Source organism: Canis lupus, chromosome 1 (genome assembly GCF_003254725.2).
Source record: "Canis lupus dingo isolate Sandy chromosome 1, ASM325472v2, whole genome shotgun sequence".
Classification (NCBI taxonomy): Eukaryota; Metazoa; Chordata; class Mammalia; order Carnivora; family Canidae; genus Canis; species Canis lupus.
This window is the reverse complement of record NC_064243.1, coordinates 115,456,146-115,475,124: the sequence shown is the minus strand read 5'-3', so window position 1 is coordinate 115,475,124 and position 18,979 is coordinate 115,456,146. Positions and strand designations below refer to the sequence as shown.

The 18,979-nt window shown below is 38.4% G+C and overlaps 1 protein-coding gene across 3 annotated transcripts in view; it reads right to left on the bottom strand.

Annotated features, from left to right (window-relative positions):
- ZNF527 (zinc finger protein 527) overlaps positions 1-18,979 on the bottom strand; it is a 28,254-nt gene that overhangs the window by 2,719 nt on the left and 6,556 nt on the right. The window contains exons 3-4 of one of the 3 annotated variants that reach the window (XM_025421590.3): positions 17,718-17,844; positions 16,818-16,901 (exon numbers count right to left, since the gene is read on the bottom strand). In XM_025421590.3, coding sequence (XP_025277375.1) covers positions 16,818-16,901; positions 17,718-17,844 — 211 coding nt within the window. The remainder of the gene's footprint in view (positions 1-16,817; positions 16,902-17,717; positions 17,845-18,979) is intronic. The other 2 variants (XM_025421593.3, XM_025421592.3) reach the window with 2 other exon arrangements.

Genomic DNA, 18,979 nt, shown 5'->3' with positions numbered 1-18,979 from the left:
GGTCAAAGGCAGGCGCCAAACTGCTGCGCCATCCAGGGATCCCTGCCTCTAGTCTTTAAAGTCTCAAGTCCACTCTGCACTATCCAGTCCTATTCTTAAGACTAAAAGCCCCATGAAGGCAGAGATTAATGTTTACTTCTTTTTCTTCTTACTGTTGCATTTAGTGCCTAGGATAATGGTAGCATTTTGTTAAATGAATGAATGCTGACAGAAAGCTCAACAACTTCTAAAATTTTATCAGGGACCAGGATAAAATATATATATATATATATATATATATATATATATAGTATCTAGAAGAAATTTGAAGGTCAGCTTTGCTTACCCCTGAGGAAAAAATGCTACCTACAAAATAAATACTTGATACTTTCAAGAGAGAATATTGGTTGAGATAAGATGGAAAGAAAACTATTTTTTAAAACACGATCCCAAAGGGGCACCTGGGTGGCTCAGTGGGTTAAGCATCTGACTCTTGATTTCGGCTCAGGTCTTTATCTCAAGGCCTTGGGATCAAGCCCTGCATTGGGCTCTGCACAGAATCTGCTTGCCTCTCTCTTTCCCCCTCTGCCCCTCCCCACACATTCTCTTTTTCTCTCTCTCAAATAAATAAATAAATCTTTTAAAAAAATGATCTCAAAAAGGAAAATGAGGGGCACCAGGCTGACTCAGATGGTGGAGCTTGCAACTCTTGATCTTGGAGTTATAGGTTTGAGCCCCACACTGGGTACAGAATTCACTGAAAAACAAAATCCTTAAAAAAAAAAAAAAAAGAGGAAATAATCAGCCCATATATTCAACTATACAGAATCTACTACTATGTGTCCAGCATCTAGCAGAGGGAAAAAAGTCTGAGATACAAGTCTTTCTCTCTCCTTTTATAAATTTTTTAAAATTGTTTTTAAGTAGGCTCCACACCCAGCATGGAGGCCAATGCAGGGCTCAAACTCTCAACTCTGAGATAAGACCTAAGCTGAGAGCAAGAGTCAGATGCTTAATCGGGCTCCCCAGAGGGAGCCTGCTTCTCCCTCTGCCTATGTCTCTGTCTCTCTCTCTCTGTGTCTCTCATGAATAAATAAAATTTTAAAAAAAGAGTCAGATGCTTAACTGACTGAGCCACCCAGGTACCCACTTCTTTCTTTTTTAAACTTTAAGGAGATAAAACTTGTACATACAAAAATTCACTATAACACATAATGAAGGATTAGTTAATATGATATAGATTATTAGTAGTAAAAGTGTCAGGAAAACAGAGATCAAAAACTACTAGTTTAGTCAAGGAATAATTCCTGGAGAAACTGAGCTTGATTGTCAGGGCTATGATCACACTTTCAAAATACAGTGATTATTCTAATATCAATTTCATGTTTTGTTTTCAGAGAGAGAGAGCATGAGGTGAGGTGAGAGGGAGAGGGAGAAAGAAAATTTTATGCAGGTTCCATGCCCAGTGTGAAGCTTGACTCAAGGCTCAATCTCATGACCCTGAGATCATGCCTGAGCCGAAATCAAGAGTCAGACATTTAACTGACAGCCACCCAGGAGCTCCTCGTTTTCATGTTTTGATAAGCATAGAGATTATTTTAGAACTGCACATGTTAGCATTTTTCAATTACTTAGATATAGGTTTTTTTAAAGATTTTATTTATTTATTCATGAGACACAGAGAGAGACAGAGAAAGAGAGAGAGAGGCAGAGACATAGGCAGAGGGAGAAGCAGGCCCCATGCAGGGAGCCTGATGTGGGACTCAATCCCAGGACCCCAGGATCACGCCCTGGGCTGAAGGTGGCACTAAACTGCTGAGCCACCTAGGCTGCCCTCGATATAGTTTTTTTCCATAACAGCATCTCATCTGTTGAAAGAAAAGCTGCCTCCAGGCCAGGTCAGCACAAACTGAAAAGCAAAGAACACATGCATCTGTATCTTCTTTCCAATACATCCTCTACCCAAGGAAAGCCTCATCCCTACCTATCCCTCCTATGCACAGCCATGGATTTTCTCTTACTTCAGGTTCTATCTCAACCAAGGCCTGAGAGGGATTTGTTCACTTATCCTCATTAGCTCTACACTGTTGTTCATTTTTTTTTTTTCTTGGCAGAAATTTATTGTTTCCAACCTCCTTTCTTTTTTTTTTAATTTTTTAAAATTTATTATTTATGATAGTCACAGAGAGAGAGAGAGAGAGAGAGGCAGAGACACAGGCAGAGGGAGAAGCAGGCTCCATGCACCGGGAGCCCGACGTGGGATTCGATCCCGGGTCTCCAGGATCGCGCCCTGGGCCAAAGGCAGGCGCCAAATCGCTTCGCCACCCAGGGATCCCAGAACCTCCTTTCTTATATTCATCACCCACGGCCACTATATTCCCTCTTACCAAGAATAAATCTTTTCTCTACTCCAGGCAAATGGCAGCTTTACACAATATCTATTGTAATGCTGAGTAAAAGAAGACTGATGGGACAAGACTACAGATATTTTCCAACATCAGGTATTCTGAGATGCCTGGAGCTCCAACAACTCTCTTTGAAAAAAAGCAAAAAAATATTTCTGTACTTATGCAAATGAATACTACAAAGGAAACAACTCTATATAGGATACTCCAGGGGAAAGTATAGAGTATAGCCTGGGAAAGTACAGAGCAGGAAGTATTATATACATTGAAGACATATTCATTATGATTGGAGTACAGAAATACTTAGAAGTCAATGGTATTAAGGTATTATGGTGGCATTCAGCAAAAATAATAAGACAATTCACCCACAGCAGTGATTGAAGGGAAAAGGGAAGTTAGGGAGTCAGACAAAGTGGAAGAGAGTTGAATGGCCATCCATGTGTCACAGTGGAAACAACACAGAGCTTGAGGTCATAGGTGAGTTTAAATCCTACTTCTTCATCTAGCTAGCTAGTTATTCTACCTTTAACAAATTAACAAATTGATTAACCCACCTCTTGATCCTCAGTTTCTTAATAGGCAAAATGAGGTGGCCTTACAAATATGGTATAAGAATAAAGAATAATAGGGATCCCTGGGTGGCGCAGTGGTTTGGCGCCTGCCTTTGGCCCAGGGCGCGATCCTGGAGACCCGGGATCAAATCCCACGTCGGGCTCCCGGTGCATGGAGCCTGCTTCTCCCTCTGCCTGTGTCTCTGCCTCTCTCTCTCTCTCTGTGACTATCATAAATAAAATAAAAAATTTTTTTTAATTTAAAAAAAATAAATAATGCTGCAATAAACATATGGGTGCATATATCTTTTTTGAATTAGTACTTCTGTTTCCTTCAGGTATATATTCACTGGTGGAATTAGTGGATCATACAGTATTTCTATTTTTAATTTTTTGAGGAATCTCTATACTGTTTTCCACAGTAGTTGTACCAGTTTACATTCCCACTGACAGTACACTACGGTTCCTTCTTCCTCTGCATCCTAATCAGTACAATGTTTTAAGTTTAAAATTATTTTAAAAAGCAAGTTGTAAATAGATGCATGTAAAAATTGTGTGTGTGTGTTTATCTGTGCAAAGGAAATTCTAGAAAGATACAGATCCAACTATGAACAGTAGTGGTGTTTGGGTGATATCTTAAAAAAAGAGTATCTTTCCTACTTTATACACTTTTTAATTGCTTGAATGTTTTCTAATAAATATTATTTCTATTTCAAAGAAAAAGGAAAGGGTGCCTGGCTGGCTCAGTCTGTAGACCATAAGACTCTGGATCTCGGGGTCATGAGTTTAAGCCCCACACTGGGTGCAGAGATAACTTAAAAAAAAAAAAAAAGAAAGAAAGAAAGAAAAAAGGAAAAATGTTACAGAGCAGCCCCAATGCTAATCCTTAACTGCACATTTCCATGTGTTTTTTCCATGAGATTCCCTTCAACTAGGTGTGTTCAGGATGATGGAGTTTACTCAAAAAAAAAAAAAAAAAAAGGGATCCCTGGGTGGCGCAGCGGTTTGGCGCCTGCCTTTGGCCCAGGGCGCGATCCTGGAGACCTGGGATCGAATCCCATATCGGGCTCCCGGTGCATGGAGCCTGCTTCTCCCTCTGCCTATGTCTCTGCCTCTCTCTCTCTGTATGACTATTATAAATAAATTAAAAAAAAATAAATAAATAAAATAAAAGATTTAAAAAAAAATATATATATATATATATTTAAAAAACTTAGGGGCACTTGGGTGGCTCAGTCAGTTATGTGTACGCCTTTGGCTTGGGTCATGATCTTGGGATCCTGGGATTGAGCCCTGAGTCAGGCTCCCTACTCAGTGGGGAGTCGGTTTCTCCCTCTCCCTCTGCCCCTACCCCCCACTTGCGCTCTCTTGCTCTCAATCTCTCTCTAAAATAAATAAATAAAACTTAAAATACTGTAGACATTTTTCCATGTCAGTACAAATAAAGCTACTCTATTCACAGAATGGATGAACCATAATTTAGGTAACTAGGCATCTTAATAGATTTTTCCACTCATATCCCAAAAGCTGAGTTACTTGCTTGTCAAAATTCAGTTGTATTCTCAACCTCTTTAGTTCAGCTGGTGTTTAGAACCACACACTTTAATTAAATATTTAGTTAATTAAATGCATGCTGAAGAGAAATTTTAAAAATTTTTTCTTGTTTTGCTATAGTTGACAATGTTACATTAGTTTCAGGTGCACACCAAAGCACACCTAGTTAAACAGTACAGCACACCTATACTTCTGGTCAAGGATCAAATACTGCCCACTGCAGGCAAGGAGAGCCTCTGCAGGTCACTGGCCTGAAGGATAAAGTAGCCAAAACAGAACAGCAAAGTGCACGTAGCACACACCAGAGACACTCCGTGAAGTGCCAGGCCCCAGATACTATGTGACCTCTTCTTCAGAAAGTCATTACTCTCAGGAGCAGGAAACGTAACAGGTTTTTCTAATTTAGAAAAAGACAGAGCTTTAAAATGCCAAGGCACAGGAATTCATCCCAAAAGAAAGAACAAGAAAAGGTCATGGACAGAGATCTAATCAAAACAGATCTAAGTAATATGCCTGATGAAGAATTCAAAGCAACAATCCTAAGGACTGGGCTTGAGAAAAAAATGGAAGACTTCAGGAAGGCCCTTACCACAGAGATAAAAGAGTTAAAAAACAGTCAAATAAAAAATAACTGAGATCTGAAACAGACTGGATGTAATGACCGCAAGGATGGAAAAAGAAGAGGTACAAATAAGTAATATAGAAGATAGAATAATGGAAAATAATGAGGCTGAAAAAAGAGAGAAAGAAGAATTGTGGATCACAAGAACAGACTTAGGAAACTCAGTAACTCCATCAAACATAATATTCATATTATAGGAGTCCAGGAGAATAACAAATATTGTTAAAATGTCTACATTATCTAAAGCAATCTACACTTTTAATGCAATCCTTATCAAAACACCAATAGCATTTTTCACAGAGCTAGAATAAACAATCCTGAAATTTGTCCCAAACAGCCAAAGCAATCCTGAAAAAGAAAAACAAAGCTGGAGGCATCATAACTCGACTTTAAGTTATATTACAAAGCTGTAGTGAGCAAGACAGTATGGCACTAGAAAAAAAAAAAAAAACACATAGATCAATGAAACAGAATAGAGAACCCAGAAATGAACCCACAACCATATGGTCAATTAACCTTCAACAAAGCAGGAAAGAATATCCAATGTTAAAAAGTCTCTTCAACAAACAGTGTTGGCTCACTTTCTCTCAAATAAATAAATAAAATCTTAAAAAGAAAAGGGGAGACTTAAAAAAATGGGGCACCTGGGTGGCCCAGTTTGTTAAGTGTCTGCCTTCTCCTCAGGTCACGGTCCTGAAAACCCAGGATCAGGCCCTGCATGGAGCTCTCTGCTCAATAGAGACTCTGCTTCTTCCTCTCCTTTTGTCCCTCCCCCAGCTCATGCTCACACTTTTTTTTTCTCTCTCTCTCTCAAATAAATAAATAGAATCAAGAAAGAAAGAAAGAAAGAAAGAAAGAAAGAAAGAAAGAAAGAAAGAAAGAAAGAAAGAAAGAAAGAAAGAAAGAAGCTTAACAAATGGTGTTGGGAAAACTGGATAGCAACATGCAAAAAAATGAAACTGGACCACTTTCTTATGCCATACACAACAATAAATGCAAAATGGATGAAAGACTTAAACCTGAGACAGGAGGGATCCCTGGGTGGTGCAGCGGTTTGGTGCCTGCCTTTGGCCCAGGGCGCGATCCTGGAGACCCGGGATCGAATCCCACATTGGGCTCCCGGTGCATGGAGCCTGCTTCTCCCTCTGCCTGTGTCTCTGCCTCTCTCTCTCTCTCTCTCTCTCTCTCTCTCTCTGTGTGTGACTATCATAAATAAATAAATAAATAAATAAATAAATAAATAAATAATAACCTGAGACAGGAAACCATCAAAATCCTAGAGAGCACAGGCAGTAATCTCTTTGACATTGGCCATAGCAATATTCTTCTAGATATGTCTCCTGAGGCAAGGGAGACAAAAGTGAAAATAAATGGGACCTCATCAAACTAAAAAGCTTCTGCACGGCAGAGGAAGCAATCAACAAAACTAAAACTGGAAAAGATTTTTGCAGATGACATATCTAATAAAGAGTTAGAATCCAAAAAACACCCAAAAAACAAATAATCCAATTAAGAAATGGGCAGAAGACAGAGATTGACATTTTTCCAAAGAAGACATCTGGATGGCCAATAGACACATGAAAAGATGCTCAACGTCAATCATCATAAGGGAAATACAAATCAAAATTACAATGAGATATCACCTCATACCATCAGAATGGCTAAAATTCTGGAAACAAACCTTTGGCAAGAGTGCAGAGAAAGGAAAACCCTCTTACACTCCTGGCGGAATGTAAACTGGTACAACCACTCTGGAAGGTTCCCCAAAAAGTTAAAAATAAAACTAGCCTATGATCCATCAATTGCATTACTAGGCATTTACCCAAAAGATACAAAAATATTGATTTGAAGGGATACATGAACCCCAATGTTTACAGCAGCATTATCAACAATAGCCAAATTATGGAAATAGTCCAAATGTCCATCGACTGATGAATGGATAAAGAAGATGTAGTGCTGGGGATCCCTGGGTGGCTCAGCGGTATAGCGCCTGCCTTTGGCCCAGGATCCTGGAGTCCCGGGATCGAGTCCCGCGTCAGGCTCCCGGCATGGAGCCTGCTTCTCCCTCCTCCTGTGTCTCTGCCTCTCTCTCTCTCTCTCTCTTTCTCTCTATGTCTATCATAAATAAATAAATAAAAAATCTTAAAAAAAAAAAGAAGATGTAGTGCTTATACACACACAATGGAATATTATTCAGCCATAAAAAGAGAATGAATGCAAATGCTTGCCATTTGCAGCAATGTAGATGGAGTTATATATATTATGCTAAGTGAAGTCAGTCAGAGAAAAATAAATACCACATGATTTTCAGTCATATGTGGAATTTAAGAAACAAAATGGAGGTGGGTGGCAGATAAGAGAGTGGCAAACCAAAAAACAGACTCTTAACTTTAGAGAAAAAACTGATGGTAACTGGAAGGGAGGTGGGTAGTGTTAAATAGGTGATGGGTATTAAGGAAGGCACTTGTGATGCACACTAAGGGTTGCATGTACGTGTTGAATCACTAAATTCTATACCTGAAACTAATATTACACTGTATGTTAAGTGGAATTTAAATAAAAATTAGGAAAAAAACACAAAAAAAATTTGTAAATAAAAAAATTTTCAGTATCGTTGACGCACAATGTTACATTAGTTTCAGCTGTCAAGATAGTAATTCAAAGTCTGTATACCTTATGCTATCCTCGGCATAAGAGTAACTACCATCTGTCACCATACAGTGCTATTATAATATTGACTATATTCCCTATGCTATCTATGCCTTTTATTCCCATGACTTACTCATTCCATAACTGGAAGCCTGTATCTCCCATTCCCCTTCACCCATTTTGCCCATCCCTCCACTTCCTTCCCTCCGGCAACTGTCATTTTGTTCTCCATATTTATAGGTATGATTCTACTTTGTGTTTGTTTATTCATTTTTGTTTTTTTTTATTCCACATGAGTGAAATCATACAGACCTAAAGTGAATTATGCTAAGTAAAATAAGTCAGACTAAGAAAAACTAAGAAAGTTGTTTTTTAATGAAAAATTAAGTCAATAGTTTTAGAAAATTAGACTAAAAGTGCATTACTTAAAAACCTGTTTTTTGTATTTGGAAGAGAATTTTAATTTCTATTAAAAACAGAAAATCTGGGACTCCTGGGTGGCTCAGTGTTTGAGCATCAGGTCGTGATCCTGAGGTTCTGGGATCCTGGGATGGAATCCTGCATCAGGCTCCCTGCAGTGAGCCTGTTTCTCCCTCTGTCTCTCAAGAGTAAATAAATAAAATCTTACAAAAAAAAAGAAAGAAAGAAAGAAAGAAAATCTCTATAAAGTTTCTACCTTCACATTGGTTTGCAAATGCTTTGCTTCACTATAAAAAAAATTTAGCAATGGATATTGTAAATAGTGTACTATGAGTGTGGCTTATGTAAGAAGGACAATGCTAAACTCCAACAGATCATATTCAAATAAAGGCTTTAGTACTATATCAAAAAATTAATGAATAGGGATCCCTGGGTGACGCAGTGGTTTAGCGCCTGCCTTTGGCCCAGGGTGAGATCCTGGAGACCCAGGATCAAAACCCACGTCGGGCTCTCGGTGCATGGAGCCTGCTTCTCCCTCTGCCTATGTCTCTGCCTCTCTCTCTCTCTCTCTGTGTGACTATCATAAATAAAATAAAAATTTTTAAAAAAGATTTAAAAAATTAATGAATATTCATATATATGTTATAAAGGTAAAATAAAATGTCTCACATGTATTTTTTTATGAACTCTCATGATCACCTTTTAAAAAAGTAATCACTTGGGCAGCCTGGGTGGCTCAGTGGTTTAGCGCTGCCTTCAGCTCAGGGCGTGATCCTGGAGACCCGGAATTGAGTCTCACTTCGGGCACTTTGCATGGAGCCTGCCTCTCTCTCTGTCTCTCTCATGAATAAATAAATAAAACCTTAAAAAAAAAAAGTAATCACTTATAAATCAAATAAGCAGCATGTTTGGCATAATTATATATTTCTTTTTTTAAGATTTTATTTACTTATTTGAGAGAGAAAGAGCATGTGCATGCATGCATGAGCAGGGGAGAGGGAAGGGTAGAAGAGAAGGGGCAGAGAGAAAATCTCAAGCAGATTTCACACTCAGCAAGGAGCCCCACACCAGGCTCAATCTCAGAACCCTAAGCTCATGACCTGAACCAAGCCAAGAGTTGGATGCTCAATGGACTGAGTCACCCAGGTGCACATAATTTTATTTTATAAAGTACATTTCTAAAAGAAATGTTAAATAAAACTATAAATGTACATATTCTAAATATCAATATCCATTGTCAAATTGCCTGCCAAGGTAATTTTTATCAATTTACATTCCTACCAGAACACAAGGTACATGTCTTCAAACTCCTCTATACTGACTAGTATCATTCTAAAATTTTTGCCCCTATAAGTAAAGATTACCTTATTATTTTATAATTTGCAATTTTCTGATTGTAAAATAGAGCATTTTTATATATGTGTATATAATCAAGAAATACAAAAATAGTTCAGCAATAGGAAATCTTTACTATAAATTCTTATAGAATCTTCTATAAATTTTATGGAAAAAAATAATTGAATAATGCTTGAATAATGCTGAAAAATATAGGATCCAAAAGCCTCTCATGCTTAAAATATATACAACATTCATAGATATAATACACAGAGCTAGGAATAGAAAAAATATATAGGCATATGTAGTGTAAAACAGCTGAAAATGTACTGTGATATCAGAAAGGAAAAATTACATCAATTTTTCAACACAGACAGGGAAATTGTGGTTGATAAAGTAGAAATGTAAATAAGAAAAGGTAAGAGGGAACATAAATACCGGAAAGGTCACTACATTCAGCAAATATTTTGCCTTTTTCGCATAGGTACACAGGAAACTACATCTCCCAGCCTCCCTTGCAGTGAAGTAACTGAATTCTGGCCAATCAGAAGTGACAGATTTCACAAATAGTACTTCCAGGATAGTCCATTAAAAATGTACTGAGAGATCTCCATCTATTTTTTCTTTGTGTGTGTGTGTGTGTGTGTGTGTGTGTGTGTGTGTGTTGAGTGTTTGTCCTTCTCTATCTCCTCCCTCTCTTTCTCACTGGCTGGTTTCAGAGGATTCAGCACAGCATTTCAAGGCAATGGTGAGTCCTAAGAGATGATGCAGATGAATACGCCTGCATATCTGAATGACAACATGCAGGAGAAGCCCCAGATAACCTGGGCACCTGGGTGGCTCAGTGGTTGGGTATCTGCCTTTCACTCGGGGTCCTGGGATCAAGTCCTGCCTCGGGCTCCCTGCAGGAAGCCTGCTTCTCCCTCTGCCCGACACGTGTCTCTGCCTCTCTGTCTCTCATGAATAAATAAATAATATCTAAAAAAAAAAAAAAAAAAAAAAAAGAAGCCCCAGATAACCTCACATTTGACTGTGACATGTACAAGGAACAATCTTTATTGTTTTTATTCACTGAGGCTTTGTTAAAGTAATTAGCTTTATGTTGACTAATACACTCAGAGAACTGTTGAAAATGTGCTAGAATAAGAGTCCAATAAACTGACTAGATGATATATTTTATACAAAAATTAATGCTTTTTCTATATACCAACAATAACCAAACATCTAAAAGGAAATACAGTGCAGCCTGGGTGGCTCAGCGGTTTAGCGCCGCCTTCAGCCCAGGGTGTGATCCTGGATGCCTAGGATCAAGTCCCACATCGGGCTCCTTACATGGAGCCTGCTTCTCCTGAATGGATAATTCATTTCTGGAAAAATGCTTAGTCTTACTAAGCAAATTAAAACAATACCAAGAGTATTTCTGTTCCATCATACTGGCAAAAAATTATCAAGAGCAATATCACAAACTTAAGTTGGAGAATATCAAGAGGATAAGGAAACAGGAATTCTCAGACATTGTTAGTAGAAATATAAACTAGATACCATCATTTCAAGAACTATTTGAGTATCTAGTAAAATGAAGTATGCACTCCTATGCTCCAGCAATTTTATTACTATGTACAAATCCTTGACAAATTCTTACGCATGTACATAGAAACATACCCTGCTACTATATGAGACAGCAAAGAATAGAAACAATCTAAATGACTATCAGTGGTAGGGAAGAGTTAAATAAAATGTGACAAATTCAAAACATGAAACACTATATAGCAGTTTAAAAAATAGAGCTATATTATATACAGATTTACCAAGGATAAATCTCAAAAAAAAAAAAAAAAAGTTGAGTAATACTAGCAAGTTACAGAACAAAACTTAAATACTACCTATGAAAAAATAAAACACTTTTGTAAACAGATGCAAAATGTTTACAAAATATGTTTAAAAATGAACTGGAAGGGGAATCCCTGGGTGGCTCAGCGGTTTGGTGCCTGCCTTTGGCCCAGGGCGCGATTCTGGAGTCCCAGGATCGAGTCCCACATCAGGCTCCTGGCATGGAGCCTGCTTCTCCCTCTGCCTGTATCTCTGCCCCTCTCTCTCTTTCTCTCTCTATGTCTATTGTGAATAAATAAATAAAATCTTTTTAAAAAAATGAACTGGAAGGACATATGATGAATTCATGACTTTGCTGCTTCTCAGAGCAAGTGTCAGCTGAAGGAAAAGTGAACTGAGGGATCCCTGGGTGGCGCAGCGGTTTGGCGCCTGCCTTTGGCCCAGGGCGCGATCCTGGAGACCCGGGATCGAATCCCACGTCGGGCTCCCGGTGCATGGAGCCTGCTTCTCGCTCTGCCTGTGTCTCTGCCTCTCTCTCTCTCTCTCTGATGACTATCATAAATACATAAAAATTAAAAATAAAAAATAAAATAAATAAATAAAAGTGAACTGAGAATGAGAAACAGAGAATTTGTACTTAAGATAGTTTATCTTGGGGCATCAGGTGGCTCTTTCGGTAAAGCATCTGCCTTCAACTCAGGTCATGATCCTAGAGTCCCAGGATCCAGCCCCGTATTGAGCTCCCTGCTCAGCAGGGAGTATGCTTCTCCCTCTGACCTACCCTTCCACCTCGTGCTCTCTCAAATAAATAAATAAAATCTTAAAAAAAAAAAAAAAAGATAGTTTATCTCTTTCATAAAAAAAATGAAAATATGTCAAAATATTAACCATAATCAATTCTGGGTGGTAGGCTTTGTTGTATTTGTTACTTTATTCCCTTTACTTTCCTATATTTTTAACTTTGTCAATAAAAAAGAAAAAATATTCCTGAAATAAAAACTTGATTCTTCATCCTGAAAGAGAACACAGGTACCAAGAAAAAGTGATCCAAAATGGTCAAGACTGAGACGTACTCAAATAAAATAATTTTATTTTATTTATTTTTTTTTTAATTTTTTTTTTATTTTTTTTTATTTATTTATGATAGTCACAGAGAGAGAAAGAGAGAGAGGCAGAGACACAGGCAGAGGGAGAAGCAGGCTCCATGCACCGGGAGCCCGATGTGGGATTCGATCCCGGGTCTCCAGGATCGCGCCCTGGGCCAAAGGAAGGTGCCAAACCGCTGCGCCACCCAGGGATCCCAATAAAATAATTTTAAAATTAAAGAACCTACTAGGACAAAATATAAAGCTTATTATACACATAAAGGAAAATACCAAATTGGCATCAGACTTTTTCATAACAATATTCAACATTAATACTATACTATAATAAACTTAGAGAAAGAATGGCCAGTTATGAAGAAGGTAGAACTTGGGAGGACATTATTTGTGTGAACTCCTTGTGAGGAAACTGCCAGAAAACAAACCAGCCAATCAAGAAACGTCTACAGAAATTTCAGCAAAAGGACCTGTAGCAAACACTGAATGTTTAACTACAGAACTAAGATAAAATGAAATGAAAGGCTGGGATAAATGTGACAGAAGAGCATGTAAATATAATATGTCTTGACGATACAAAAAGCATACAACTAACAAAATTTGGGAAGAGAAGGTGGGAGGTAAAACAAGTGTACTTCTGACTCATCTGTAATAGGTAAAAAATCAAAGGCTAGTTTTTTTAAAGATTTATTTATTTATTTATTCATGAGAGATACAGAGAGGGAGGCAGAGACACAGGCAGAGATAGAGAAGCAGGCTCCATGCAGGGAGCCCGACGCGGGACTCGATCCCAGGTCTCCAGGATCACGCTCCTGGCCGAAGGCAGCACTAAACTGCTGAGCCATCCGAGCTGCCCAAACCTTCCTACTTATTACAAAAATTATAGTATTAAGTGACCAAAATAAAAGGTTAGGAAAACAGATAGTGAAAATCTTTTTTAAAAACTGTAAAAACCATGGAAGTCTGGGTGGCTCAGCGGTTTAATGCCTGCCTTCAGCTCAGGGCGTGATCCTGGAGTCAGAGGATGGAGTCCCACATCAGACTCCCTCCATGGAGCCTGCTTCTCGTGCTCGCTTCAGCAGCACATATACTAAAACATGGAGCCTGCTTCTCTCTCTGTGTGTGTGTATCTCTCATGAATAAATAAATAAAATCTTAACAAAAAACCTGTAAAACCCAGAAAACATCATATAAAACAAAATATAGAATTAAGCCCAAACATATAAAAAATGTAACTAGACTTTCACCTATTAAATTGAAATGATATTCAGATTGTTTTACCTAGCAAAACTCAATTCTATACTGCATATAAATGCTACACTTAAAATAAAATGATTTTTTAAAATTGAAAATAAAAGGATGAGGAAAGGTCCTAAAAAAGCATAAAAAGGCAGGAGAAAAAGAATTCTCCCCTAGAGCATTCACAAGTAAGGCAGGCTGCTAACATCTTGATTTTAGTCCTATAAGACCCATTTTTCAACTGTTTTTTTTTTATTATTTTTTATTTATTTATGATAGTCACACACCGAGAGAGAGAGAGAGGCAGAGACACAGGCAGAGGGAGAAGCAGGCTCCATGCACCGGGAGCCCGACATGGGACTCGATCCCAGGTCTCCAGGATCGCGCCCTGGGCCAAAGGCAGGCGCTAAACCGCTGCGCCACCCAGGGATCCCCACTTTTCAACTGTTGACCGCTATAAGATGATACATTTGTGTTGTTTTCAGCCACTAAATTTGTGGTAATTTGTTACAGCAGCAATAAAAACTTAATATAGAAAGTAGTCCGCTACAACCTTTCCGGAAGGGAATTAACAAAATTACATAGGCACTCACTCAGCAATCCCTCACCCAAGACTCGATCTTGAAAATACAGCCCTGGGACGCGTAGGTGGCTCAGTGGTTAAGCGTCTGCCTTAGGTTCAGGGCATGATCCTGGAGTTCCAGGATAGAGTCCCACATTGGGATCCCTGCATGGAGCCAGCTTCTCCCTCTGTCAATGTCTTTGCGCCTCTCTCTCTGTCTTTCTCTCTCTCTCACCTCCCCCCATGTCTCTTATGAATAAATAAATAAACTTTAAAAAAAAAAGAAAGAAAATACAGCCTCAACAATGTGAAAATATATACATACAAGTTTATTTACTAAAGCACTGATTCTAATCGTAAAATAGTATAAACATCCTAAAAGTCCACACATCAAAGAAAAATCCATTCTTCAAAGAAAATGTTACCATAACATTCACATAATGGAGTATTTTGCCGCTGTTAAAAAAATGAAGATCTCCATGACTAATATGGAGTGTATACATAGTTAAGTGAAAAAAGCAAAATGCAAAGAGTATCTACAAGAAGATACAAGAAACTACAGATATGTCAGCTCGTTTGTACAAAAGAAACATAAAAGGGACAAACCTGAAAATAAAGAGATTGGTAATTTACAAGAGGGTAAGAAAGGGACGGAAGACCTTAGGGGAGATCCCTGGGTGGCTCAGCGGTTTAGCGCCTGCCTTTGGCCCAGGGCACGGTCCTGGAGTCCCGGGATTGACTCCCACATTGGGCTCCTGGCATGGAGTCTGCCTCCCTCTCTCTCTCTCTCTACGTCTCTCATGAATAAATAAATAAAATCTTTAAAAAAAAAAAAAAAAGAAAGAAAAAAATCTTAGGGAACAGAAATCAGATAGTGGGGATGAAGAGAGACTAACACAGGGGATCCCTGGGTGGCGTAGCGGTTTGGCGCCTGCCTTTGGCCCAGGGCGCGATCCTGGAGACCCGGGATCGAATCCCACGTCGGGCTCCCGGTGCATGGAGCCTGCTTCTCTCTCTGCCTGTGTCTCTGCCTCTCTCTCTCTCTCTGTGACTATCGTAAATAAATAAATAAAATTTAAAAAAAAAAAAAAAAGAGAGACTAACACAATTTTTTTTTTTTTAGACATATTTTTCTAAGCTCGATTCTTAAAAGCATAGTAATGTTTCAGAAAAATTAATAAGTAAATAATTAAAATCAACCAGGATGTGGTAGGAACCCAAAACAGAATACAAGTAGTAACAAATGAACCTTAAAGAACCTAAGTAACTTTGGAAAAGTACTTTGAATACTGTAAGACTAAAGACAAAAAGACCCATATATAAATAATGTAATCCAGTTAATAAATTTGTTTCTCACAGAGGAATAGCTTGGAAATTCTGAAATTACTTTATGTGTATACTAACACTGAGCAAATAAGTAAATACATTGTTTCTCATTGTCAGAAAAAGAAACTACTAAGTAAAGGAGAAAGGCTAAAAAAAAAACCCTGTGGAGTAGGACTAGAATCAAGATATTAAAATAAACTGATAGGGCAGGGATCCCTGGGTGGCACAGCGGTTTGGCGCCTGCCTTTGGCCCAGGGCGCGATCCTGGAGACCCGGGATCGAATCCCACGTCGGGCTCCCGGTGCATGGAGCCTGCTTCTCCCTCTGCCTGTGTCTCTGCCTCTCTCTCTCTCTCCCTGTGTCTCTCATGAATAAATAAATAAATAATATATATTTTTTTAAAAAAATAAATTAATTAATTAAAAAAAATAAAATCAATAGATTACCTAATGTGTCTGAATGTCTTAAGAGATTTAGACAATTAATGGGAGTTGGGAATTGAGTTATTAATATGTATATAGAAAACTAAGGAAACAAACAGACAACCCCCCTCAAAACTATTAACTCCCGGAAAAATAAAAAATCATATAGAGAAAGTAATATTGGCATATACATAGCACAGCTACAACTAGCACTTAATAGCCATAATTTGTAAACACTGAATAGTGTTTCAATCAAAATTACAACATGAATGAGATGGGCAGATGGGAAGTGTGTGTGGGCACACAAGTGCATACATATTTGATTCAGGTCAAGTACTAAATCCTTATTAAGTGATACTAAATGAGGACTAAACCTGAAAAAACAATTATGAAATAGTAACATGAACATATTTGTTATAGAAATGAAGGAAACGTTAAAAAAAAGCTGCAAAAATAAAGAAAGGTAATCCTTCTAAGGAGAGGGAAATTGGAGAAGAAGATAAGCGACTGCCTTTTTTTAAGAGAATAAGCCTTGTAAAACTACTTGACTCTTTAAACAATGTGGATGCATAACTTTGATAATAACTTTGATAAAAATAAAAACTCTAAATTGTAATCTGGAAATGTACACATTTCTGGCCCTAAAAGGAAAAGAAGAGCTGGAAAGGACTAAGATTCAGGTTATACAGAGAAGAATCACAGAGTGTGTAATTTTATAGAAATAGGGAGAAACCCACCCCCGCCAAGCCCAGGGCAGCCTCCTCATGGCCACCTGGCCTGGCACCTTATGACAGCCATCCTTGCCCAGTTGCCTGTCACTCACCATCTGACATCTCTTTCTCCACCATCCAGGGTTCCTTCCCTTGCTCCAACAAGGAGATCATGTTGGGCTTAGAAATGGAGAGTCCTGTTTACAGGAGAAGAAAAATGAGAGCAAGAAAGACAAACAGGGAGACAATCAACTTGCTTTCTAGGACTCGGTCCATCTCTTGGTTATTAGGCAAGAAGAGAAATCAGAGGAAAGGCCAGAGAATGGAATGAAGCTTGTATGAAGGATGAAGATGAAACTTCTTCCATAGCACTGGTTCTCAAAATGCTAGAGCAGAAGCACCACCACCTAGGAACTTATTAAAAATGCAAATTCTGGGATGCCTGGGTGGCTCAGCAGTTAAGCATCTGCCTTTGGTTCAGGGCCTGATCCCGGGGTCCCAGGATTGAGTCCCACATCGGGCTTCCTGCATGGAGCCTGCTTCCCTCTGCCTGTGTCTCTGCCTCTCTCTCTGTGTCTCTCATGAATAAATAAATAAAAACTTAAAAAAAAATGCAAATTCTTAGGCCCCAACAGAGACTTACTGAATCGGAAACCACAGTGGTTCTCAAACTTTAATAGGCGTCAGAATCATTTGGAGGGCTTCTTAAAACCCAGCCTACTGGGCCTATTCCCAGAGTTTCTGATTCTGTGGGTCTAGAGAATCAGAGGGTCTAGAGACCCCATAATTTGCAATTTAACAAATTCCTATGCTATACTGATGCTGCTATTTCAAACCTCATTCTACAGCAATGGGAACACTGATTTCTAACTTCTTTAAGCTACTTCAAATTATGTCCTGGGAACTGGAAGTAAAAATTCAGCTAAGCACTTAACATGACCTAGATATTCCCAATGGAAGAAGCAAAAATATTCTGGAGGGAAGATTCTGAATTATGGGGGAGACATCCTTACCAAGCCATACCAAGTTCCTGTAGTTCTCCAACATGACGTCTCTGTATAAATCCTTCTGAGATGGATCCAGCCATTCCCATTCCTCTTGAGAAAAATCCAGAGCCACATCTCTGAAGGTCACCAAACCCTGAAATGAAAAAAAAAAAAAAAAAAAATTTCTCATTTGCCAAGTGCTCCCATATGGTCCTAGCAGAAAAGATGAAATTCTGCCAGAGTTCAAAGCTCTGTGTGGCTCAAGGGAAATAATTATTGGGGAGCAAGTACATGCCTAGGTTTGTCAAATATTTTAAGAGAAAAAGAAATACTAGAAAGACTCATCCCTTGAAAATTTCACATTTTTGTGAATAAAAAAAGATATATAAACAGGGGAAAAAATTAGCTTATGGCATGAAACATGAGTTTATAACATGAAGGTACGTGAGCAAGGCTATTTTATATTACATATATTATGTATCAAGAAATTCTTATGGAGATGATTCCTTTATATTCCCCAAACTGGGATATCAGATGGGTCAGAAAAGTGAAGGAAGGCCTTGAATTGGCTTTAACAAAAGGTTATGGTCTGAAACTTAGACTCTCTATGTAAGGAGAAACCTGCAAAAATGTGTCCTAAAGAAATAATGAAGTATATATAAAGATATTTAGAAAGAATTTTCATTGAAAGGTTATTTGAAAAATCTGGAAAAAACATGAATGTCAAGAAATAAGTTTAGGGGCGCCTGGGTGGGTCAGTAGGTTAAGCATCTGACTTTTGATTTTGGTTCAGGTCATGATCTCAGGGTCATGGGATCAAGCCCTGAATAGGGCTCTGCGCTCAGTGGGAGTCTACTACTCTCCCTCCCTCTCATTCTCCCTCTTCTTCTCCCTGCTTGTGTGCTCGCTCGCTCGCTCTCTCAAGTAGACAAAATAAAATCTTAAAATAAAATAAAATAAAATAACAGTTTGGCCCACACCACTGAACCATAAGCTGTATGAGGGGAAAGATAACTGTTCTATAAGCTTGTGAATATCAAATGTCTAGTATAAAACCTGTCACATTGTAAAACAGTAAATATTTGCCACTCCAGTGAAAAATGGTAAACTTTTCTGTAATATATCCATAGGAAGGAAGAGTACTCAATGCTTAAAATGGCAGAGTTCCATTTTGCAGAGTATGGTCTCATTTTTAATTAAAAATCATGAAATATCATGCAGAGAATGAATCTAGTGCCAAGATCTCAGATGCCAGCCAAAAATCAACCTGCAAATGGGTTCTAAACACA